Raw genomic sequence first — 26,420 nt, forward strand, 5'->3', positions numbered from 1 at the left:
TTGTGATTTCAATTCTTGGTCCTTGTCCTCTGAGTGGTAGAACATTTCATTTTATTCCATCTGTATTGTGTGTGTTTGTGAGACAGGGTAAAACTAGCCTTGAATTCCCAATCCTCTCACCCCAGCCTCCCAAGTGCTGATGGGCTTATTGCATGGTCTTATTTCAGTGTCTGTGCATATTAACTTTTACTGTTTTCTGGTAATATGGCTGTATCATCCACAGTCCTCCCAGGAGGGCATAGGGTCTCATTGACACAACCCAGCCAATGTCTGGCATTATCTGACTTCCTGCTTTGTCTTAGTATTTCCGAGGTACTGTCAGACTCTGCAGCTTTCTGGCTGTGCTGCGGCAGACAGGCTATACAGCCTCATGCTGGCCACCCTGGACCTCGGCTTGAAGCTTTATCGACCAACACATTTTTATTGTGTTATTGATGTTTCTAGTTTCCTATCAGTGTTTTTATGGTCATATTCCTTTGTTCCCACTCTCACCTCAGGCTTCCTATTTCGGGGAGATTGTGCTGGGTATGAGAATTCTCGAGTATTTTGAGTTTGACTGTGGATGGCAAGAAACATTCTGAAAATTTCTTCTTTACCCTGTAGCAATCATTTTCAGAACTAGACTCTTCTCTACTTCCTCTGGCTCTTTCTGAAATACTTCTCCAGAGGGTTTTTTGGTGTCCACCCTAAAGCAAGGCCATGCTTTCCACGGTTTTTGGTGTCTAACTGGTGCTCATCTTATGCTGGTCTACAGCGGCAAGGTGATATCATTGTCTGCCCTCCATATCTAATTTTCTATCGCTCTGGATCAACACAGGATGTTAAGTTCCCATCATGCACTCCTGCAAGGCTGCTTCTTTTCTGACCATGAAAAATCTCACTTCCCAGAAGGCAATGCACTTCTGGTACCCTCTCTCCAGCACTTTTCTAGGAATTTATTATCCTTTTAAATTTAGAAAGACATGTGAGAATGAAGAGAAAAAGCCATTTGGTTGCCCCGGTGATGGGTAGCTTGAGGTAGAGACACCATTTTCCAATTTCATGACCATGTAAGTGAGGGGTCTCTTCCTCAGACCATAGGGACTAGAGGAAGCTTCTGCTGATCTTCTGGGCAATTGTTATTTTATGAGGCAAAGTTTAGTGATGCTTTCTAATATCCAGAATGGCAACAAGTCCTGAAGTCTGGTGTGTTCATATGTATGTATGTGTGTGTGTGTATTTGCATATGTAAATCTGTATGTGTATATATATATGTATTTGTCTATGTGTGTATCTATGTCTATCTGTAGGCATGTGTATATGTATGTGTCTTTGTGTATATGTATATATTTTTGTACGTATGTATATGTCTGTCTGTATATGTGTATGCATATATGTGTGCATGTATGTCTCTGTGTATGCATGTATATGTGTCTGTATGTCTGTGTGTGTTCTTTCCCATGTCTTGATAGTTTCAAAGGAAAGTTGAAAAGTTTTCTGCTGGGATCTGTTTGTCAAATGCAGCCTCTCATCCTTTGCACCTCTTCCTAGCTCTCTACCCCAGTGTCTACCTGGCTGGAGTGGTGGCAGACCCTCCCAGAATCTCAGCACCATTGCCTCAGTTTACACAATTGTGTGCCACGCCTTGAAGCCAGGGCAAAGGGAAGTCTTCAGCCTGTGTGACCCAGCTGCTCCTTTCCAGAGCCCACACTAAGCTGTGAGTGTAGACCCTATAGTGTCCCCAGCTGCTCAGCCAGCTGATCCTCAGGACGGTCACACAAGGTGGGCACTGTGGTTACTCTCTCTACTCTCAGAGGCTGGGAAATGGAGCTAGAGGTTCAGAATCTGCCAAGAAACAGATCTGTGGTCCTCAGCAGCTGGAGAGTTTGGGGTGAAGACAGACTGGGAGCCACTGCTCAGGGTGTAGGGTGTGCTTTGGAGGAGATTAGAATGTTCTAGTGTTAGATAGTGGTGTTGACTCAACAGCACCAAATGTACTTAATGATATTGCATTCTCTTTAAAGTATTAATATGGTGAGTTTATACTATGTGTATTTGTATCACAATAAGTAAAGAAGAAAAAAACCTGCCCATGATTATGAAAGTTGTATGGAGAGGTGTGGGGCTTGTGCTAGTTACTTGGCTCATTTCCAGAGCAAACAAAAAACTCCCAAAAAACCCAACCAACCAAACAAACAAAAATTTGACTAAAGCAACTTAAGGAAGGAAGGGTTTCTTTATAACTTTTTTCTTCTTTTACATCTAATTATGTGTTTGGGGAGGTACCATGGTGTGGGTGTGGGGGTCAAAGGACAAACTACAAGTTCCTGGGGTTGAACTCAGGTCATCAGGCTGGTGGGGAGCACCTTTACTATGGGGTCATCGTGCTGGCTTTCAGTCCCAGGGAGCCCAGTCCATGAGGGATCGGAAGTGCCGGCAGCACAGCTCTTCAGGTGCAGAAGCCCATTGTCCTCCTGCGCGGTTGTGAGGAGTGAGGCCAAGCTTGTGATGAGTCCGTCAGCACTGGGGGAGCCTGGGTCATCTTGGTTCAGGCTGGCTTTGATCCTCCCACTCTATACACCCACAGGCAACTCCATTCTCTAACGTGCTCAAGAGGAAAACTTGTTTGCCATGGATGGATGGAGATACCCCCACGCCACCACCCACTCGGGTGGCTGGTCGTGATGTGAGCCATCCAGGGCATTTTCATAGACATATGCCTGACTTGGGGTCAGCAGGTTCAGATGCATCACCTGAGGTAGCAAGTATTTCCCAAATGGTGATGCTGTAGCCCGTGTGACATGAACAGCACAAGGTCAGGAAGTGAGAGGTGGAGCTGGTCTTCTGATGCCATTTCTGGTTCTCTTTCTGCAGCCCAGCACAGAGCCTTGAACCATGAGCAGAGGCAGGCAATGATCTAGGGTGTGCTCCTTTCCTGGAGATCTCGTGGAACTTGGAGGAGACAACATATTCTGGGGCTACTTGGAGGGGAGTTTATCTCTCAGACATAGAAGTTTCCATGGTGGGTGTGGATTGTTCTGGTAAGTTCTGGGGGATACATGCTTAACCAGCAGAGTGGCACATGAAGGAGGCAGGGTGTTCTCTCTAATGGGAGCTGTGTGGCTGTGGAACACGTCTCAAGACTTTAGGGTCTGCACATGGAGCTACTCATGCTCAGCAGTAAGGCTCCAAATGGAGACAAGCAGAGAGTGAAAACCCCAAGGACACCCAAGAAACCGAAGACTGGCGTTCCTGGTCCCCGAGAGTAGGGAAGGGCGAATTGTCGGGCTTGGGAAGCTGCTGCCCTTCTCATCTCTGAAACGATGGGTTGGAACAGAGATTTCAAAGGTTCCCGGCAACCACAAACCTGTGTTTCTCCCTCCGACAGCCTAAGAAAATGATGGGACTTGTGGTTTTGAGGGGGTGGGTGGTTTTTTGATCTGATTTAGCTAGACAATTGCCTTGTACCTCACTTCTCGGCGGATAAGTACATTCCCCAGCCTCACTAACTTTATTAGATTCCAAGCCACCAATGAATTCCTGTCTGAATGTAATTCTTCTTTTTTTTTTTTTTTTTTTAACCTGGTCTGGGACTCCTGAACTGAGTTCTTCTGCGGAGATGAACCATCTCTAGAGGATGGGTTAACAGGGGTGGCCACAGTTGCTAAGAGCTTGGGAGGCGACTTGTGCCAGGTGGGAGGGCAGGAGGGATGATGGAGGCTTGTTCTTTTCTCTGCTAGGTTTAATCTTTTGCAGTGGGTTTGCTGACTGTGCCTGTAATGAAATGAGGGAGGTATTTGTCATCGTGGGTCCCTTTCAGCCCAACTGAATGCAACACAACTTTCTCAGGAAGCTTCTGACAAAACAGTGTTTGTGGCTGGTGCCAGGACGCATACAAAGACACCGGCCGTGTGCACTGGGAACTGAGGGCCACTTAGGGGCTGTGCCAGGCCACGGTTGCCCTCAAGCCCAGGGGCAAAGCTGTTTGGACACTATGTGCTTCAATTTCAATGTCGTGAGATTCATGTGGTGCAGGGTGGCTGCAAAGTGTCCCCAAGTTAATGAGGGAGAATGAATGTCTGGCATGCTGGTGAATTCTGCTTGAAGCCAGGCTCCCACAGAGGCCTTTGGGGTGCTATGCACAGGTATTAAATCTGAGTCAGCGACAGCCTGGGCTGGAGCCACCTGGGGAGCCACATTCCTCCTGCTTGTTAATGGGGCTGTGTTTTCATCACTCAGAAATGCCCAGCCATTCAACATGTGCCACTCACCCTCACAGCCATTCCTCCTCATGTCTCACCCCACCCTGTGGGAACTCGGAACCATCTGAAGGGAGCCAGAAGAGGCACCGTTGTCTCTGTTTCCTCTTGGAGAAACTGAGGCTTGAGGTGGGTCAGTGACTTGCCTGGGGACTGCAGTGAGAGAGTGGTAAGGCATTGTGTTCCGATGCTGGGACTCCTCAGAGGCACTGTATGCAGCACCCTTGTGGGCAGCACACATGCAGGAAGGACTGGGTGTGCTTTCTCATCGGAAGTGCAGAGCAGCCCTATGAGGTAGCTACTAGTGCATGCTGCAGATTTTGGCTGAGGAGACTGAAGTTCACAAAAGTTAAGTCACTTGCACATGGTCACGCAGCACACAGCTAGCAGATTAGGGAGAGGGACTGAATTCCCCACCAGTCCCATCTCACAGACTGCAACGCCACTTCCCAGGACCTGACAACCTCCCTAAAACATTTGCTTTTTCATAATTGTTGTGTGTTCGTATATGTGTGTGTGTGTGTTTGTGCGTGCGTGTATGTACGTGCACGTGCATGGGGGTGTGCATACATGTGCCCAGTCGTGTGGAGGGTCAGAGGCTAATATCAAATGTCTTTCCCAACTACTTCCCTCACTTTTTGAGACAGGGTCTCTCACTGAATCTGGAGCTCACACCTTGGGCTGTGCTGGCTGGTCAGCAAACCCCAAGGAAGCTGCCTTCCTCCACCGCTGACTGGCCTGGGGTCACAGACACAGGCTTGGCATGGCTTTCCTATGGGTGCAGGGGATCGAACTCAGGTCCTCACTCTTCGCATGGCAAGCTCTTAACTGACTGAATGGTCTCCCTACACACTCTTTCATCTAATTTTGATCTTCACCAATTTCACGGTCTAGGTGGAATTGACTCGGACACTCTGGTTCAAAAGACGGCGAAACAGAACCTCGGAGCATTCACTGATGTAGCCAGAGTCACATGTCAGCAGGGGCTGGGTCAGGACGCGGTATTTTGTTCTTAGGACAGGTTCTTCCTCCAGCGTACCAGGGTACTTTGTAGGGAGGCACCTGCGTGGGAAATGAGGCCTCACTGGAGAGATGAAAGAAGGGAATGGGATTTCCTTAGAAAACAGAGTACAGCATCAATGCTTTGTGTATGTTTGAATCCGTCAGATGATCCAACTCGATGACAGGAAACGAAAGTCATGTACTTTCTTTTCAGTGCTGGGAATTGAACTCACGGCCTCATACTTAGTAGGCAACTACTCTACCACTGAGCTATCTCCTGAGCTCTGCACTTTTTATTTTTTGTGAAGAAAAGATTCCTTGAGTTGCTGGCTAAAGGGGCCCCATGGAAGCCCCCAAACAACCCATGCTATTGCCAAGGTTGTTAGTTGCTCTCCCCAAACTGCTGGTAAGGCCCTAGGGCTGGAGCCAACACCTGTATAACCCATCAAACATGGAGAAGTCGGGCTGGTGCCTACCCAGAGCCTTCACCCCTACTGACTAGTGTTCACAGTCCTGAAGAGCACTCTACAAGCTACAGAGGACCAAGGTGAACACCAACCCAGTCACAAACCCTTTGATCAACAGTGGTGATCTGCCTGTGAGAGACTCTGGTGTAATCGTGGCACAAAGCTTGGAGGAGCAACCAGCCAATATCTGATTGGACTGAAGGCCCACTCCAAGAGATGGAATCCATCTTTGACATTGCTTGGGTGACCAAGAACCTGAGACTAGAAAGGCCAGGGTCCTAGGGGAAATCTAAATACTACTCAATAAAAGGCAGCAATAAAATGACTCTTAGCAGCATACTGCTATACTGCTAGATCAGTGTCTTACTCAGCCATCATCAGAGAAGCTTCATCATTAGTAGATGATACCCACAGCCAGACAATGCGCTGAGAGTGAGAGACCTTGGAACACTCAGTTCTAAATAGGATGTCTCTATCAAATCCCTTCCCTCAGGGCTCAGGGGGCCCTGTGGAAGAGGAGGCAGAAAAATTGTCGGAGTGAGAGGGGATAAAGCGCACCTAGGAAACAAGGACTTCCAAACCCAGCAGGACTGAGGCAGCATGCACAGGGCCTGCCCAGGTCTACGCCAGATGGGGTCCCAGTGCTAAGGGGAGATGTGGGCACACACACCCATTCCTAACCCTGAAGCTATCTCCAGTTGATAAGCACTCACAAAGGAAAAATTCGTTTTCTCCAATGGAGTCTTGCTAGGTTTACAGACAACTCTTACAGACAGACCCCATGCCCAGCAGTACATGGCCAACACAAAATGAACTCGGAGACATCCTTTTAAGGTTCCTTATCTCATAATGCTTTGTCTGGGCATTTTATTTGTTTGTTTGTTTGTCTGTTTATTTTCTCTTCCAGATTTTTCTTCTGTTAGTTTGTTTCATTCTATTCTCATATTAAAATTTTCATCTTATTTTATTTTATTATTATTTTTAGATGCCTGCTTGTATTCTAACTAGAGAAAGTGAGAAATAATTTGGGTATGAAGGGAATTGGAGAAGTTGGGGGTGGGGAAACTGTAATCAGGGTATATTGTACTTTGTAAATACATACACCTATATGTATGTGTATATACATATAAACACACACACACACACACACACACACGTGCACGTGCACGCGCGCACACACACACACACACACACACATATATATTTGGTTTTTTTTGAGACAAGGCCTCTCTTTTGTAGCCCTGGCTGTCTTGAAACTCACTCTGTAGACTAGGCTGGCCTTTAACTGACAGAGATCCACCTGCCTCTGCCTCCTGAGTGCTGGAATTAAAGGCATGTGCCACCATTCCTGGACATTATAAGTACTTTAAAAAATCTTTTACTGATGGTTCTGGGAGATATCCCAGTGGGCAAAGTGTTTGCTATGTAAGCATGAGGACCTGTGTTCAGATCCCCAGAACCTACACAGAAGACAGGCATGTCACACACAGCAGTAACCACGATACCAGGTAGATAGAGACTGGAGGTTTTCTGGAGCTCACTGCCCAGACAGCCTAGCCGGTTGGTGAGCTGTAGGTTCAGTGAGAGACCTTGTCTCAAAACATAAAGCAGAGAGAGACTGAGGAAGACATCCATTATCGAGCTCTGGCATCTATGGGCACCAGTACACAGATTTGAGTGCATACACACGCACACATGTACGCACACAGAGACTTTACTGTCAAATAGAAACTATACACCGAGTGCATACAATATTTCAATAATAAAGGACCAATTGCTTGTCGCTTGCTTTAAGAAATAGCTTTAATTTATTTATAGACAGTAAATAGCAAAGTAGTTTAATACTTGCTCTTTAAGAACTGTCTTGCTATGTGACATTCTGTGAATCTTAAAATTTCCTTCACTTTCCTCCACATTTCACCTTTGTTTTATGTAAATAAGGCCAGAAAACAAACACAGCTTTCTCCAATCCTTGTAAGTTTGTTTTAATAAAAAGAAAAGGGAGGACATGAAGAACAACAGGAGTGAGCCAGGGCTGGCCAGTGTGGTGGCAGGGTAGAGCTCCGGGTTTCAGCTCCCACAGGCGGGGCCTGTCGAAGGGCAGAGCTCCGGGTTTCAGCTCCCACAGGCTGGGCCTGTCGGAGGGCAGAGCTCCGGGTTTCAGCTCCGACAGGCCTCCGGGTGCTGCCTTCTCTGTTACTTGTAACTTGGGGCAAGTGACCTCCCTTTTGAGGGCCTCTTAGAACAGGGCAGCACACTCCTCTGGCAAGGGTCACAACAGGAGCTTCAAGTGCAGCTGGCCTCCGTAGATCCCAGCTTCTAGATTTGAAGGTCCAAGGGTTAAGCTAGGAGGGTTAGACGCTCTGGAGTAAGGCCACTGACCTTCCCGGTCTTCCCACCAGGCAGAGACACAATTCTCGATCAGTCTTTCTAAATCCTAGTCTCGTGATAGATAAAAGGCTGGTTAATTACAAAAATAATAATGACTATATGGCTCTTCTAATTGTGTACAATTAGGATGCATGTCTTTAATTTCCCCTTAAACTTCTGGTAAAATGTTCTATTTCCCCTCACAGCTGACAAACTCAGGAAATTAACAAATTACATTCGAAGCCTCTCAGCTCCCTCGGCTCCTCTGCACTTCGCTCTTAGCCGACGACGTCATTAGGGGTAACTGAACTCTTGTGTGATCACAGCTGGGAAGCCAATACCTTTTAATTACCACACTGCAGAAACCGTGCCTCCTGGGGTCGCTTCGGCACCTCTCACCAGTCAATAGGTTGAGAGGTGTTGCAGCCCGAGCTTGATTCTCGCAATAGGGGAGGATGCAGCGTTTCCAGTCTCCAGGAATGCACCTTGCCTCTTTAGACAAGCTCCTACACATCTGAGGAGGCCCACTCACAGACACCTCCTCCAGGGAGTCCTCTCTGCTTTCCCAGTGCTGCTCCTGCCCTTGCTGTAGGTGCTATAGGAGCAGGGGTGGGCCGTCAGGCCCATATTTCTTATGCCCTATGGGCTCTCGGAGGGCTTCCAGTGGAGGAGAGGAGAGGGAGGAAAAATACCTCTGTACCTTCCACTGGACAGAAACTCACACGGAACAGAGCCAAGAAGCAAGGCAAGCCCTTCCCTTGAGAAGGGGCTGGGCCTGGATCTTTGAGAGTTGCCTCAAAGCCCCACGTTCTTATGGAGGAATAGTTCTGAGGAGGATGAGACACACTAATCCAGAAGCCGTAGATGGCCTATAGGTCAGAGGTCAGAGACCAGGGGTCATCAGGCACTTCGCAGTTCAGGTTCCAGCAACAGCTAGGCTCCCAAAGAAGGTACTGTCTGGGGTCCAGTTTAGCCCTGTGAGCCCAGCACCTCCTACAGGCAAGACATGGAGTCTCTGAAGAACTCCAGGCCTCAGAGGCCTGCTTCTTTCACTTTGGAGAGAGGGTGGTGGAATCAAGAGAAAGGACTCAAAGACACTTTCCACGAATGGGGAGGCATCTTCGTGGGGCTGGGACTGGAGGTCTGGAGGGGCTGCAGGAGGCACTGAGCCCTGCTAAGCAGCTGTACGTCAGCCTCCAGCCCACCAGCACCTCCTGGGCCTCAGCCTCCACAGTGTGACGTCAGAGAACAGGCTCCACCCTAACTCTGCAGGGCCGAGATCAAGGCAGAGGTTGAATGGGCAGGTGTTTCACAGGAAGAAGGGAGGTGAGGGGGCCTGCGAGGCCCACGGGGCTGCGAGGCCCACGGGGCTGCGAGGCCCACAGGGCTGCGAGCACCTGTCTGTCTGCCTCTACCCTGTCCGCCCGTCAGGCCTCTTGTCTCACCCTCTCAAGTGCATCTTCTACTTCCCAAAGGAGATGAGGTGCTCAATCCCCTATGAAGAAGCTTCCAGAACAATGGTCCTCCCAAACTTCTAGGCCAGGCCAAGGGTGCCCCCAACCATATCCCATCACGTGGGCTTCACCACGTGACAGTGCAGTGCATCCTTTCCACGTTGAAAGACCGCCCAAGCACACAAGTCATGATGTAAGAAACATTTCCCCCGCAAATGTGGTTATCCTACCAAGAGCTGATATTCTATAAACTTCACTCATCCTGTGAAACTCCTGGATGTCTGCCTATTTGCTCAACCCCCGGACACTCCTGAGACTTGACTCTGTGTCACACCCTGAATTTGTGCAGATTATGAATTAGCCAATCACATTAGAATATGAGGTGGCACTCTCACCAACAGGATGAGACACAGTCACTACCTGGGTTAAAATAAGAACCAAGTGAACCTTCTGACCCAGTATCTTGGGTCATGGCATGGCCTTGTTGCAAAAAGAAATTGCCTTGCTGAGTTATTTTCACTTTGCTTGTGAGTTTCTTTGTACAACACCAAGAATATTGTTTCCCAACAATGATTAATCCTCAGAGGCTTGTTGCCAAAGTGAATTCAGAGGAAGCAAATGTGTGTGTGTGTGTGTGTGTGTGTGTGTGTGTGTGTACATCCAAGAGCTGAAGCTAGAATCAATAAATACCCTTTTCAGAGGGGCTCATTCAAATCAGTGTGAAGAAGTAACTTTCAACAATAAAGGCTTCAAGAACAAATCAAAATCTCACGAAGTACTCAGTACTTTCCCTGTGGTGAGAAGCAGTCAATGAGATGACCAAGGACCATCTTCCAAGATGGGAGAAGTATTCCCCAAATCCACAGGAAAGTAGAACTAGTCGGTTCTATTGTAGGTATACCAATGACCAGGCACATCACAATTCCAGGTGGTCCCCAGGTTCAACTTCACATATTTATGGGTGGTTTCCCCTTTGATGGCTTTTACATTCTCATGTGGGTAAATGATACGTTTTCCCATTCAAGGCATTGAAATGAAATAATGAATTAGCTTGATTGAAAATAATACACAAGTTAATAACACAAGTGGCAAATTTTGGCAAAATTAAGAAATTAACTAGGGACAAAGCCTGGGAAACGCAGGGTTCGAGTCTGATGGAGGAATGTGACTAGAACACAGGGACCCCAAGAATGTAAGCCCTCAACCCATCAAGTCTTAATGTGAAACTGAACAATTACAGGAAGAACCTGACTTTTGCCTAGGCACTGGAAATGGGTGCTATAGAATGACTTAGAAGAGCGAGTGGGTCTCCCCAGGGAAAGGCAGTGGCACAGAGAAATAACAGAAGTGGCCTAAGGAATTGCCGAGTTCAGCAATGTGTGGACATTCTTGTGCTAAGTAAACCCCTTATCTCAGTTCAAATCTAACTGGGAGTCCTCTGTTCTCTCTGCTAATCCTAAAAAAGGCTTCATGCCAAGCATAATAAATCAGCTTGAGCCTAGGTAGTATCAGCAGTGGGCTGCTTGTCTGCTGAGGGAAAGAGGTTAAGGAAGTAAGGAATGAGTATGCCAAGATCAACTAGTTATGTCTGCATTGGCACAGAAAGAGAAAACAGTGTCATGGGCCCATTCATCTACATGACATCTTGGGCTTGTCCGAGTCTTCGTTTTATATTCTCGGGACCAGAAAGAAGAACTTTCTCAGGTTCACCCCCAAGCTCATGGCTGGGCTGGGCTAAACCTATATCCATCTCCATGTGGCCTGCTAAAAACCTAAGCAGAATGCCACCCATGCCAGGTTACGTAATTTCAGATAATCCTTGTCAAGCACGATTACCCACAGCATCAGCCAGAGTACACACAGCCAGGCTGAGCACCACCTGATCCAATTCATCACAGTGACTGCACGAGAATGCCCTGGAATGCCAAGAAAGAAAACAAAACCCACTTGCAGGAAGACTGTGTGGAAGATGTCACTGTGACAGTCACACCCTCAGAGACGGGAGGCGCTGCGGCTGGGGGCTCTCGACTGCTTGATGGAGATGAAAAACCAGAACCAAGCCACAGTGCAAAGCAAGCATTTCATCCAGTGTTCGTTGACATGAACAGAATGGAACTGAATTTGATTATTTTCTTCATCTTGCTTTTTGTTCCTCCCTGATTCTGGGTCCTGGTTTCCTTATTGTTCAAACGAGGAGCCCGCATGGGGTGGTTTTAATTTCAGATCCAAGACTTGATGATTTTATAATTAACTCTGTGTTTAATTTACAAAGCAAAGAGAAACTCTTTCTTTCGGCGAGAAAATGGAAATGGCTGGGTGAGAGACGGCAGTGCCAGAAGGGCCTTCCACCAGCTCGCTCACAAAGACATTTATTTACCCTAATTGTTTTATATCCCCATTTAGATATTAGCCTTTTACTCTCTGCTCTTCTTAATCAAGTGCATTCATTAGTTTTCTCATCCACTCAACCAAGCTTTATATTTTAGAGGAACTATAGATGTGTTTTCTTTGACCCCAAAATCCCACTTCTAGGAAGTACATGGCCAGTGTTATTCCAAAAGCCTGGAGTCAGTCCAGACATCCATCGGCGGGGCTTGAATGTGTGGGCTCTGAGGCGGCCACACTGAGAAGTGCTATGCATCTATGGGAAGAACAAGGGATGCCACTCTACAGTGATGAGCACTCAGTGAGAGGTGAGAATCAGAGCAGGGTGCTGCGTGGAGAGGACGCCCTTTCATGGAGAAGGAAGAGAAAGGGATAAACATACATCTGCAGTTCAGAAACACCGGAAAGATAAATATTAACCTTTTTTTTTGTTTTTTAATAAAAGGGTAGCTATAAGGATGACACAGCATGGATGGAACCTGGGTAAGGGCCAGGAGCTCTTCATTGCGCCTTCCTGTGTGATTTTTGACTCCGGAATCAGACAAAAGTTGTATACGTTTGAAAAAGTGAAATTGTTCAACTAGAAGAAATGGATCAAGTAGCCCTGGAATCTGCAAACACAACAGAACAACCTGGAAGCAGGAGAGTGCTAACATGATCAAGACTTTCTGTCTAGCAGGCCGTATTGGTGTGCATGTCTCCACAGTCTCACACACTCACACATGCACACACGTGTACGCATGCTGTTTCCTGGTTCTTAATTAGCTTACAGACACCTTGCTCCTAGAATACAGAGTGACACTCTCTTAGACCACTGTGGTGGGTGTCTTTACCATATGCGTGAAAAGGATTGTTAAATTTGTTATTATTTAACACGTGATCCGCATGTCAATTTCTGTAATTCCCTCAAACTTCCATTCTCATTTTTAAAATCCAGGATCCAAGCTACACTCATGCCGTGTTGCTCACTGGCATTTTGCATGCTTATTTTAGTCTTTTTTTCTGTCTAGAACACTCCCCTGTCTTTTCATGGATCCTGCTGTTTTCCATGACATCGATTGCTTTGATGAATACAGGCTGGGTGACCAGCGGAACGTCTCTCCTGCTCAGTTTAGACACTTTTATTATATTGTAAAGTTCTATCTTCAAGCTCAGCTCACTGGAAAAACCCCTGGGAGTAGTGAACCCCAGCAGCAAGGGTGAGCATGTCCAGGCTGCAGGAATTGGCTCTAAAATATCTTCCACTAGAAAGAATCAGGGCTGCTTGAAGAAATGAAGTAATTTTTTTAAAATTACAGAACTGTAAGACATGTGTGGCAAGAGGGCTTGCTTAGCAAGGCCCTGGGTGTTCTTTCTCTCCTCTCTGTCTTGTCTCTCTCTTTCTCTGTCTCTCTCTGTCCTGTCTCTCTGTTTCTGTCTGTCTGTCTGTCTCTGTCCCTGTCTCTCTCTGTCTCTCTCTCATACACACACACACACACACGCACACACACACACACACACACACACACACACACACACACACACACACTGTCTGTCTCTGTCCCTGTTTCTCTGTTTTCTGTCTGTCTGTCTCTGTTCCTATCTCTCTGTCCCTGTCTTTCTGTCTCTGTCTCTGTCTCACACACACCCTCTCTCTCTCACACACACGGAGGGAGGTATGCATGCATACACACACGGCATGCACACACAGGCATGCACACACAGAGGCATGCATGCACACATACACACAGGCATGCACACACAGAGGCATGCATGCACACACACATGCATGCACACACAAACACACACATGGCATGCACATACAGACATGCACACACAGAGGCATGCATGCTCACACAGAGGCATGCATGCACGCACACATGCATGCACACACACACACGCACACACGCGCACACACACACACACACAGGCATGTGCGCACAGGAAGAAGAAAGGTGGGAAAGCCACTGCAGATTAGAGGAGACTGAAGTGTCGGAACAGGGCTCTGGCTCTTGGAGTGGATCCTTGATTATCCTCTTCACCTATAAATAAATGCAGTGCAGACATTTTGGGGACAAGAGGAAAATCAGAATATAGACCATCTATTATGTAATGTGACTGTGGCACTGAATTGTTTTGGTCGTGATGGGCCTATTATTATGTAAGAGGATACAACCACTCTTAGGGGATTCCTGTACTGAATTGGGGTGAAACCTGTCTTCAAACTGCTGTCCAGTTCATCCTCAAAAAATAAGTGGCTGTATGTGGGTGAGTATGAGATGGGGAGCTGCAGTAGTGTGTGTGTGTGTGTGTGTGTGTGTGTGTGTGTGTGTGCAGCACACACCCGTGATACAGGTGAAAGGAGAAAAGGCAGGTGGAACAAGATTGGTAAGTAGAAACAGCTGGGGAGTAGGGCAAAGGGCATTCGACGTGCGTTGTACTTTTTGGGGAGAGAATTTGGGAGAAATGTAAGCAATGCAGCACTCTTGGTCCACAGTGAAAATGTCTGCCACAGATGAAGTGTACACAATCACCACGCTTTTGATAAGCCACGAGCTCCTTATGCTACTTACACAAAAGCAAGAGGCTACCAAGGACTTCTAATGGGAACACCGAGGCTCCTGGGGACCTCCGATCCCAGTCAGACACTGGTCGCCTGGCTTTGCAGAGGGAGTTGATGTCACCAAGTGGGATGAACACTGCCTGGATTGAACTAGGATGCCACTGGTGGGGGGGTGGGATGGGGTGGGGAGGGTGGAGTGGGATGGGGTGGGGGTGGGGGGGGGCGGGGCATGCATGTGTTTGTTAGAAGCTGCAGAGAGTCTTAAGCCTTAAGCCATAAGTGGGGGTGTATCTTTTTCTGTAGATCTGGATGAAGGATTGGACCATTTTGCTGTGCTAAAGGCCCTCCCATTTGTTACTGCAGGGACAGCTGGGTGGTTCAGAAGACACTGAAGACAGGCGGGGGGACCCTCCCCCCAATATATACTAAACCAACATTCCACCTTCCCAAACTGAGGGATGGAACACCCTGCCTGGGGGGAGTGTGTGTTTCTACTCTCACTTAGGCGTGATTTCTAAGTATGTGACCTAGGATTGTTTTTCTCAAGCGGAGCCCTTTCTGCTGCATGAGGCTCAGGCCCTCATCATGGAAATACTGAATAATTGAAGATTCTTTGTAAACTGATTCAAAGCAAAAGCCTTCTGTATAATTCACAAGCAATGCAAGCTCCGTGCTACTAAAACAACCAGTTCATTTATTATACGACCTCTGGAGTGGTGCTACGAGGGTATGCTTGAAAGGCTTGGCAGGTGGCGATACACCACCAGCTAGCCCATCTACCTTGGGATCCAAAAGAATCATCGATTTCTATACACAACAACTTATTGGATGGGAAATAAGTTTAAGTGGGGTGTGTACCTGTGTGTTCGTGCCTTCATGTGTGCGTGCATATGCACCTGCATGCATATCTGTATATGCCTGCATGTGTATGTATGCCTGTTTGTGTCTGTGTGTATGTGCTTGTATGTCCCTGTGTGTGTATATCTGTGTGTGTACCTGTGTGTATATTTATATGTGCCTTGTCTTTGTATTTGTGTGCCTGTATATGTGTGCATGTGCCCCTGTGTATACGTGTGTGTGTACCTGCGTGCTTCTGTTTATATGTGTGCCTCTGTATGTGTGCTTGTGTGTCCCCATGTGTATACCCCTGTGTGTATGCATGCGCCTGTTTATGTGTGTGTGCCTATGTGTCTCTGTATGTGGGCCTGCATGTAATGTTTCAACACAATAAAGCAATACAGTAGCAGGAATCCCCTAAGAATGGTTGTATTCTCTTACATAACAATAGGATCGCTACTACAGAAGCAATTCTGTGTGTGTGCCCGCCCCCTGTGTGTGTGTGTATGTGGTGTGTGTGTGTGTGTGTGTGTGTGTGTGTGTGTGTGTGTTGTCTTCGCATGGATCATGAATAACCTCCAAGGAGAACTCTTTCCATATAAAGAGTCCTGGGCTAACCCTGCTCCCCTGTAGACAGGCTTCTATCCATGCAGGCTGCAAAGGAGCAGGGTCTGGAGTGTCCATGGCCTCTGGGAGTACAGTCATCTCAGTCACAGCACTGCAAGACTGTGGTCTCTTTGCATGGTACTTTCATCACCTGGAAAGAGCCTGACCAGGGCAATCTGCACTGTCTCGCCCACCTCCAGAGCTGTGTGCGTGTTTGATGACACTGTGTGATAGACAATAGCCCAGTGGCCACCAGCAGTGATTCTGGAGCTCTGTAGGACTCCTTCGAGGGTGCATCCAGCCCCTCTGTGCCTCGGTCTCCTCACCTGGGAAGTGAGGAGAGCAGGAGTGTGTACCCCATAGGTTTGGCACACGAGGAAGAGGAAAGAGCTCATGCAGTGTTAGGAGCCATGCTTGGGCAAAGGCCATGATGATGGAGCTATGTGGGTTTTGTAACAGGCCACCTGGGCTGGGATAGGCTAAGCAGCCTGCCCAGGTCACCATCACAAACACCAGCATCTGGTTCTGTCTGCACCTCATTTATCTAGCCCAGGGAAGCACTGTAGGCGATATTCTGGGGTCCCATGTGCTTGTACCCCGGCGCGGGCTCCTTTTCTCCTTCCTTTTCCACTCAATACACACCACCGTTGCACCAACAACCAGCCGCCACTCCTGTACCATAAGTACTTCGAGTGATTTATTTATTTTAAATGAATTATTTATACCCTTTAGACTTCCAGAAAGCAGTGGAGGTGGCTGATGGGGAAAGCCACATCAGCTTTGAGGCCACTGGAGTTACACACTGGGAGCTGCTGTTACGTCCGATGCTGTGGTCTTGAATTAAAAATGGGGGTCAGAACCTTGAATTGAATCTTCAATCAGATTGACAGGGAAGATTTGGGCTGGGTCTGCGGCAAGAATAGATTGGGAACAGCCATGCACTCGAAAACATCCCGTTCCTTCCTCAGCCAGCTTCTGCTGCTGAAGAAAACACACCCAGAAAAAAAGCACGTGCCCTCCAGCAGCCTGTGGGCTTGCCCTGCCTTCCTGGCAGGTTCCCTGCTCCGACTGTACTGTTGTGAGTCACCTTCATGGTTTCTGATAGTTCCTTTTCTGCACACAACTTCAAATCTGGAGACAAGTGGAGACCTATCAATCCTCAAGAGTTTCCCCCAGCCAGGGCCCAGCTGGCATCTCAGATCACAAGTGCATCAACAGGGCATTATGGGGGCTCACAGTCACATATTGCACCTTCCCTGTCCCCGAGTCCTTTCCTGTTGCCTCCTAGGAAGGGCAGGTGTTTTTGCCCGATTTCACAGACAAGCTCAATGAGGCTCTGAGGGACTCGAATCTGCCACCCGGCTAGTGAGAGTAGTGAGAGGCATAGCCTCTGTTCTAGCTACTGCACCAGACTGCCAGGTGTCCCCATGTGTCCCTCTCTTGGGATTTCGTGTGATGAGCTGGTCTAGAAGAGGCTGGAAGGGCATGCTGCAGGTGCTGTATCCAGTGAGTGACAAGGTGAAAGAATAACTCATCATGAGCCAGTGAGTAAGTGAATGAATGAATGAATGAATGAATGTGTGAGTGAGTGAGTGAGTGAGTGAGTGAATGAGTGAATCAGTAAGAGGAGAATCCCCTCCAGCTCTTCACTCTTTCCACCAAATGCATGGCGGTTTAGATCCTAAAGGGCAGTGAATCCCAAAGATGCACGCAAAGCTGTGGCATGAACTCTCTGCTGGGACTCTGTCCAGCTCCAGGCCATGACCTAGAAGGATCTCTAGGCAGGAAGAGACGGATGAGTCATGGCCATGTCTGTGGGGTGCCACAGTATCACGGGGGATGCAGAATTGGGGACTGTGATAACACTCCCCTGTGTAGATAGGCCTGTAGAGGGGAGAGAGGATATAGTAGGGGAGCTGGGAGCTGGGAGCAACCCAGTTATTCACCAGCAAACTCAGAGATATCAGGAAAGGGTTCACGGAAGGAAACCAGTTTAAAGGAAGGTCTGGCAGGCACGGAGGGCTGCCTGGGTGGGCAGCTGAGCAGGGCCAAGACGTTCTGGGCAGCCCAAGTGAAAGGGTAAATGAGTAGGAGGGGCAGGCCCCACACTGTGCTGTGCCCTTCACCTCTCAATCTTGAAGTTCCTCAGCCCTTTGTCCACAGCAACCCTCTGTTAGCACTGCCACCATGATTGGTCCTGCCTGGAGACAACTCCCCTATCTCTTTACGGTGGAAATCCGCTGAGGACCCCTCCTCCCACCTATCAAGAGCATTCAAGCCAAAAGTTGCCAGCTTCTTCCTTGCCCTGTCGTGCATGGTATTTTGTCCAGCTGGCTCAGATAACTGGTCTCTATTGCACCTGGCATCCTATGACATGGCCAGTGATGACTTTCTAAAGTCCCCACATTCCTGGGGTCTCTCCCACACCCTCCCTCTGCTTGGCCCACAGAGCATGCCTCTGCTATTAATATGGGGTCTCTCCCCTGCCTTCCCTCTCCTTGAACCACAGAGTATGCCTCTAATATTAATATTGCTCATTCTTTCGCTCCCTTCCTTTGTTTTTGATGACTCCAGAAGGTAGAAGCATCTCATAGATTATTAATGTTCTAAATGGCTTCTCTGGAGACCAGTGCCAAGAAAGGTTCCAACCGCCCTGGATCATTGGCCTCTGTTCTGTTTCTTAGACAGCAGCAGTCACAGCAGGAGCAGCGCTCCGGTGCCTAATCGTGCTGCCACCCTAAATGCTTTCCAGGCCACTGCGCCCTCTGTGGCAAGGGCAGGGCAGCCGTAGGAGTTGGGCTGTGGCAGGATGCTGGCCTGGTAGGCTTTGGCTCCTGGGGTGGAGAGGCAGAAGTGTGAACTTCGAGTGTCAAGCTGCAGAGTCCCCACCCACCCTCAACCCTTTTGCTCCAGAGATCTGCAGGGTCAAGGAAAACAAGCCTTGTGGCCCATGCAGAGCAGAGAGATTTCAAAACTCCCAACAGATGCTATCAGATGTCTGCTCTGACTGGAGGAGCCACGGCCCTCAGAAGAGAAGCTCCTGCTTCATCATTCATAAAAACCCTTTCACTTGGCAAGAGAGAGAGAAGCCCTCATTCACTCTTACTACATCTGCAAGAGACACAAGTCAGACATGCAACCCCCATTTTACAGAAAAGGGAGTCTGAGAGATAAGACAAAGTTCTCTAGCAAAGCTCAGGGAGCCAATGGGTGGTACTCTAACAGGGAGAAGATGGGCGAGGCCATGCCCTGCCTACAAATCCAAGGGGAGCTCAGCCCCTCCCAGCCCTGTCATCCTGTGAACCCACCTCAAATTCTACAACCCACAGCTCAGTAGGAAGTGTTTGATTTCTCAGGCAACCTACAGTTTAATAAAATAATCATGCGAGAACATCAAATCAAATCACAAAATTCCTGTTCCTCGGAAGCAAATGGCACCGAGTGGCAGTTCAGAGAGACACTGGAATTTGTCAAACAGCGAAGGGTTCCAGATTCAGGGTTTTCAGTGATTTTTTTTTTAAATGTCAAAACCAAGCAAGATTTCCAGTTCTGGGAAACAGAGTCCTGAATGTACTGGAACTTTACTGGCAATGGGTCTGCAAAGTCTGACTTCTCCATTGTGATGGCCCCAGGGCCTCCACCAGCTCCAGCCTCACAGGAGCTTATCCAAGGAGACAGCTCCTAAGGGAGCCAGACCTTTCCTGCTCAAGAAGCTCCTCAGGGGTGTGCCAAGGAGGCAGGGTGGGCTGCAGGGGCACCTTGGAGGCATCTAGAGAAAGGCATCCATCAGTTAATAATCTACCACGGAGCCTTTTAAAGGACAAGCTCCGTGGGACACAGTTCTTAGGGATCTAGTGTTTGCAGTTCTCATGAGCCGCCCTTTAGTCTGAGAGGAATCTGACCTTATTTTCATCTTCACTACGGTGGTGGCTTGCAAGCGGAAGCAGCCCTTGGCCTGCTCCTGAGAAGCAGGAGATCTGTCCTGCTCTGAGGCTACCTTTGCCTCCATATCTTGGTCAAGCTATGAAATCTCCATCATCCTTGTCCTGCTCCAATTCTCTTGCCTTTTCCTAGCCCAGGCTTCAGAAGGACAGACACAGCTGGTGTGTGTGTGTGTGTGTGTGTGTGTGTGTGTGTGTGTGAGAGAGAGAGAGAGAGAGAGAGAGAGAGAGAGAGAGAGAGAGAGAGAGAGAGAGAGAGAGAGCGAGCTTGGGGGATCATTGTCACCAGAGTTAAAGGTGGGATCCTATGTGGTCCACCTTCAGCTTCCTGAGGATGAGCTCTGAGGTTTTGCTCAGGTGAATCAGGTGACCAAAACATAGTGAGTCGGGACATGGAGATGGTTGTGGCAGAGCCAAGGCCCACCTCAGGTCCTTTGCATCTGTTTGACAAGTGCTATGGCTGAAAGTTCTTGAGTCATCTAAGGGCTGGCAGGCTTGGATAACCTGCCTCCTGATCTGAGGGGCTGAGCACTGCCGAGCATGGGTGTGGAGTTCAGGAGTGAAAGGTCCTGACTTCCAGAAGATACAGATCACCATGGGATAGAGAGCAGTGAATGCTTAGGAAAGGGGAGGTAAGGTAGAGAACAGGGTAGCGGTGGGAATGCCTCCTAGAGGAAGGGGCTTCTCAGATGTACCCTGAAGGATGAACAGGCTCCTGCTGGGTAAAAGGACCCCAGAGGCTGAGGGAACAGTGCGTCCTGAGGCCAGCAGCATGAAGATCAGAAGGTAGGCTGGGGAAATGTCCTGACACAGCACACAGTGGGGCTTTGCCTTGGTGACCCAGGCCAACACGCCCCAGCTGCAGTCTCTTAACGTTAGTTGCCCATGTGTCCTCCTCGCCACACCTGTGCAGAAGCATTTACTAAGGCTCCCTAGAGATGAGTGAAGACCTTCATCAGGAGATGAAGACCTGGCCACCAAGTCTCCAGGAGCAGAGTGCGTAGCAGTGACCTGAGCTGCTGGCACTGCGCTGGCCCAGGGTGAAATCTGGGTCGTCGAGGGAGTCGACGAATACTCTAACCCAGTTCTGTACAGAATGGAGCCCCAGGGTTGCTTCCCTGAAGCATGCATATTGCCAACCCCTCACAGGGGTTGCAAGTCCTCAGTCTGATCCCTCTCCTCCATGTTCTGTCTTCCCAGAGCAGACCTAGCCGACACTGCAATGCTCAGGGCCCCTTTGGCAACTGGGGTGTGGTACAGAGCGGTTCTCAAAGCACAATGGCCGCCTGTGCCTGCTTAGCCAGGGACCGCCGTGACTGGGCATGTGGACTGTTGACATTCCCTCCTAAAAGGAGGGGGAAGGGGAGTCATTGGAGCCTCACCTGAGTGTCCAGCCCTATTGCTATGGCCTCATGGCCTAGGGATGGTGCTATCATACATGAGCTGGAGAAGATGAGGGGTAGAAGAAGATGGAGTGAAGGCTACAAGGAAGCCATCATTCATGCTGAGTGAAGGCCTTACAATGAGGCTGCTTTGGGGTCTGTAATCCCTCTCACACATGCTACTGTAAACAACTCCAATGAACTCCTTGGTTCCCTGAGGTGAGCTGCAGTGGAACTGTACTTTGGTTTGTCATCAGGACTACAGGAGGAGGTAGATGCTCACATCTCTCCCAGGGATGGAACGTTAGCAAGCCTACGACCTCACGGATTCACCTGCACGGATTGCCTGCAGGTATGGAGAACCTGATCCCCTCTATCTTCCACATGCCTCCTTCCTCTCACACCTGGACCACAGATCACCAGGCAATCTCCCAGATGGCCATGGAGACCCAGACCGCAGCCTCCTCCACAGTGCCGACATGCTCTGTCCTTTGACGTCCAGCTAGCTCCTTCCTTCTTGTACCCTAGTTGGTCTCTCCCTTTGTGATGCCCAGATTACAGCCCCAAATCATGCCCAGGAGCTGCCTGGGATGGAAGAGGAATGGAGTTACCCTGCCCTGGTCCTCATGTGGGGGTGTGGGAATTTAGGCTCCCAGTGACTGAGTGACTCAGATCAGGACAAACACAGTATGAGCCTCCCTCACAGCAGGCCTGAATCAAGAAACGCAGCAAAAGGCAAAAGTTAAAATTAACCTGTGTGAGTTTTCACCCCAGTGATGTGCAAATCCCTAATTTTGTGGCTCAAGAAACAGAAACAGCTTATTCTCATTCTCTCATTCCAGTATTCCAGGGGGGGTCTCTGTCCAGCAAGTGTCCCACACCCAGTCAGAGCTCCTTACGCAGCCCACACCCCTGAGCCCAGTTCTGAAATAAGTCATGGCACTCAAATCTTCCAGCAGCTGCAGACCCACCCACCTTTTGTGGGTGAGCTCAGCCTCCAGAGAGGGGTGGAGGTAGCTTGGGAGAGCCATAGTTTGGATCCTAACAAATGGATGTACAGTTCCTGTGAGTGAAGGAGGGAGGGAAGTTTCCAGGCTGCCAGGCCACTCCCACCAGGATCCAGATCTGCCTTCCTTCTCACATTCAGACTCTGCTAGAGGAGAACGGCTCCCTTGGGCTTGGTCTACCGTTCTGCCTCCCAAATCACCAGAGCACCAGATCTGTCCAGTTCCCAGGTATCCGGGTCCTTTCATGTTTGCATCCCACCAGAGCCCCTGATCTGGCCCTGAGACCTGGAAAGAACCACGAGTAGGGAAGTGGTGGGCCGCACTTCAGTGCCACCCAAGAAGCTGGTCCCAGATGCACATCAAATTTGCAGAGGGATGGGGAGACAGAACTGGCAGACTTGCATGCCCGAAGTGGCCCTATAGCCAAGACCACACTGACCATGGTCTCCATGGAGACTGTGGATTCTTCAGCCCTCGGCTCCCTGTTTGTGGAGCCTCCTGCGATCAAGAGCAAAGTCCAGAGAAGGCGAGTGCCTGGGCCAAGGTCTTGCAACAGCTGGGGACACCTTGAGGGCTTAAAGGCAGGTGCTCACACACCTGCCCTGTGCTAGCTCCCTGGATGCTGTGAGGTTTGCTGCTTTCCAGCCTCCTCTCCTGTTGCACAGGCCCACAACCAGCAGCATGAAGGGTCACCGCGGCTCAAACCCACCCACATTCCCACCTCCTGACGTTGCATTCCCCCAGCAGTGCTCTTCTCTGTGTCACCATCTGTCTGTCACCTTCTCCTGCCTCAGCAGTAACTCTGCTCAGTGGGCCAGGCTCAGTGGGCCACCAGTCCTGCACCTCACCTCTGCCATGCCTTGTACCTCATCTCCTCTCTCGAAAGCTTAGACCCTAGCTGCAGTACCCAAGTCATGCAGACCTGGACTCACGGACTCAGGGAGGGTTCCTGTTGGTGCCCTGTCACCGTTCTGACTGTTCAGCCCCAGCCCTGCAGCTCCTGACCCCCAACTTCTGTCCCTAGACATATAGCCCCTTTCTTATTACTGTCTGTCTGTCTGAATTCGTCATCCCGGGAACGGTGAACAGACAGTGATGCACTTCACCCAGTAGCCCTTTCCTACCCTTCAGATCTCAGATCCAGTGTTATCAATTCCCAGAGGCCTTTGCCAAACGCCCACGAAGCAACCATTTAACCCCACACCCCTGCTTATTTTGAGCACAGCTCTGTCTTCTTACAACAATCGCATTGCAAGGGCCAATCTAGTTGAATTTAAATTTGATCTTACTACTCATTAGCTGTGACTCCTTAGGCAAGTTCCATAGACCCTGTGTGTCTCAGTTTTCTTATATATAAAACAGGGATGATAATAGACAAGTAATAAAGACTGAATTAATGCACATTAGGGCTGGCTCAGAACAGTGTCTGGTGCATGGCAGGCTGTAGGGACAACCCTTAAGATTACTGCTACTTTTTGTTTATTTCCTGGCCTCTCCTCAGAATGCAAGTTCTGACACGATGGGGACCATTTCCAACCTTCAGTTCTACATCCCCAGTGCCTACCAGAGTTCCAGGCAGAAAGGAAGTTGCCCTAAATATTTGTTGGTTGGTTGGAAGGAAGGAAGGAAAATAGATCATAGGTAGAAGGGTATATGAATAGATAGATGAGTAGCTGGGTAGCTGGATGGGTAGATGATAGGTGGAGGGGTAAATAGATGATGGATGGATAAACAGATGATGGATAGATGGATGGGTAACTAGATGATGGATGGATGGATAAACAGATGATGGATGGATGGATGGATATATAGATGATGGATGGATGGATGGATGGGTAAATAGATGGTGGATGGATGGATGGATGGAGGGAGGGGTAAATAGATGATGGATGGATAGATAGATGAATGAAATGTACATGGGTCACCACCATTCATCCTCACGGTCATATCTTTCTATACTTTTTTTTCTCTATCCCAAAGCAACAGCTCTCACTGTTAGCCTCATCTCTAACCAGCTGCACACCCACTGAAACATTCAATGGTGTAAAAGTCGTCTATGGTAGAAAGCCAATACCTGGCCAGGAGCCCAGAAATGGCTTAATGAAGAAGAGAGAGTCTTGGTGGTCAAAGGAGAACTTCAGTGGGGGAGGAAGATCCGGTAAGGAAAGGATAGGGGGCATCTGACATAAGATACGGCGAACAGGGCTCGGAGGCAGCCCTGGGTTCATGTGGGGCTGTTGCTATCTGAGGTGAGGGATGGAGGTGGTGCTGCCTGAAGGAGACGCTGTCTGGGGGGAGTGCTGCCTTGGAGGCTGTGCTATCTGAGGGGCAGGTGCTGCCTGAGGCACGGTGCTGTGGAGCCGGTGACGAGAGCAGAGAGATGATCATCGGCACAGGCAAACTGATAGAACTTCATGGGCGTGGAAGTCTGGCGAGGGAGTCAGCTTGAGAGCACTGTGGCTCCAGACACACAAGATAGCACACACAGTTTAAGGACCCCTAGTGTATTCAATGGAAGGAAAGTCCAGGGGCCAGGCCAGGAGTGAGGGCCGTGGGTGGCTGTGCAGCGTAGGAACCACAGTCCTGCTAAGTACTTGCAGCCCACAAAGACAGTTCCACTGTAGCTGGGGTGGGGGCTCCGCCCTTACCTGCACCAGATTCCAGCCTTGGAGGGACTCGGCGATGATCGATGTGACAGATGGACAGACGCCTCCAAACACCATCAAATGGTTCGGCCCATACTTTATTGCATCATAGAAGGCTTTCAATCCCTTTGCGTTGTCACACTGGAGAGAAACAAAGAGAGCGAGGTTCAAACTAGACACAGGTTCTCCTGAGCCAAGAGCCCCACAGCGGGGTCAGTCAACCTGTCATCACAGGAAACCCTTAGGCCTCAGTTTGTCCAGCGTGGGCTGCTCCACTCAGCCCCAAGCCCAGGCCCTGAGCTTAGGGAGGTTTTGGGTACCACACCCCAGACCCTCTCTAGGACCCTCAAAACCCCTCCGTCTGCCATCTCCTTTACACACACAGAGGAAAGCTGCCCCCTCCCCAGCCGCCTTTCCACAGTTATTTACATTTTAGAAAACGAGGCCGCACTCTGGCTATTGTGAAAACAGACGAGGCCAAGTGTTGACAGCATGTGAGGAAACTGTACGCTAGCTGTGGTGATGTGAAGCAGTTACACTGAAGAAAACATGTCTACCCCGAAGAGTCAACAAAGAATTACCATATGGTACAATAACTCTACGTCTAGATGGGAACCCTAAAGAACTGAGAGGAAGGACTCAGAGATATCCGCACCCCATGTTCAGAGCAGGACCAGTCACACAACAGCCTCAAAGCAGAAACTCTCAAAGTCCATCAACAAATGAAGGGACAGGCAAATTGCGGTACGCACATACAGTAGAATATTATTCACCCTTAAAGAGGGAAGGAATTCTGACCCATGATACAGCCAAATGAATGGTAAAAAGCAGGGGAAGAAGAATTCTTTGATGTGGTCACACGGAAAGTAGGAGAAGAGTCAGTGATCCCCTCTAGTTCATCTCCTGAGTCCTGAAGTGAGATGAAAGGTTAAATAGGGGGCTGGGGATGTCCACATCTAAGCAGTCCGGGCACGCTGTGGTCCCACCCAGTACTGATCCACAGTTGTCTGGGCTCCCATCTCACCTTGCAAGGTGGCCTAACAAACTACTAGAGATGTGAAATCTCTTTTCTGAGACAAGCTCCTCCTCTAGCCACCAGCAAGCGCTCAGTCTCTTTCTCCTCCCAGCCTGAGATGCCTGGGGGAGTCCCATTGTTTTGGGGTCCATTATTTCAATAGTCTGATAGATTGAGGAACAAAGGTGTCTCTTTAAAATCCCTTCATTTCTGACAGGCTGGTTACCGAATGATTCCACTCACGTGAAGTACCTTGAGTGGACAAATTCACAGAAGCAGGAACTACAGTTGTGGTTGTGGGGGTGCAGAGAGAGTGGGGGGTGGGGATTACGGCTCAACAGGCTGAGGGCTTGAGTGTGCAATTATGGCAAAGGTCTGGAGACTAAACGCTGTGACAATTATGAATGCATTTAATGTCACAAGATACTAGAAGGGTGTTCAAATGGTAACTTGATGTGATGTACACTTGTCACAGTGCGCGTGCACACGTGCGTGTGGGGGGGGGTGGGTGGGTTGGGGTGGGGTGGGG

General features: G+C 49.1%; 1 protein-coding gene across 1 annotated transcript in view; it reads right to left on the reverse strand.

Moving 5' to 3' along the window:
• Gabbr2 (gamma-aminobutyric acid type B receptor subunit 2) overlaps positions 1-26,420 on the reverse strand; it is a 349,015-nt gene that overhangs the window by 204,011 nt on the left and 118,584 nt on the right. Inside the window, exon 2 of the mRNA XM_059254316.1 lies at positions 24,880-25,017. Coding sequence (XP_059110299.1) covers positions 24,880-25,017 — 138 coding nt within the window. The remainder of the gene's footprint in view (positions 1-24,879; positions 25,018-26,420) is intronic.

The sequence above is a fragment of the Peromyscus eremicus genome, chromosome 2, assembly GCF_949786415.1.
Source record: "Peromyscus eremicus chromosome 2, PerEre_H2_v1, whole genome shotgun sequence".
Classification (NCBI taxonomy): domain Eukaryota; kingdom Metazoa; phylum Chordata; class Mammalia; order Rodentia; family Cricetidae; genus Peromyscus; species Peromyscus eremicus.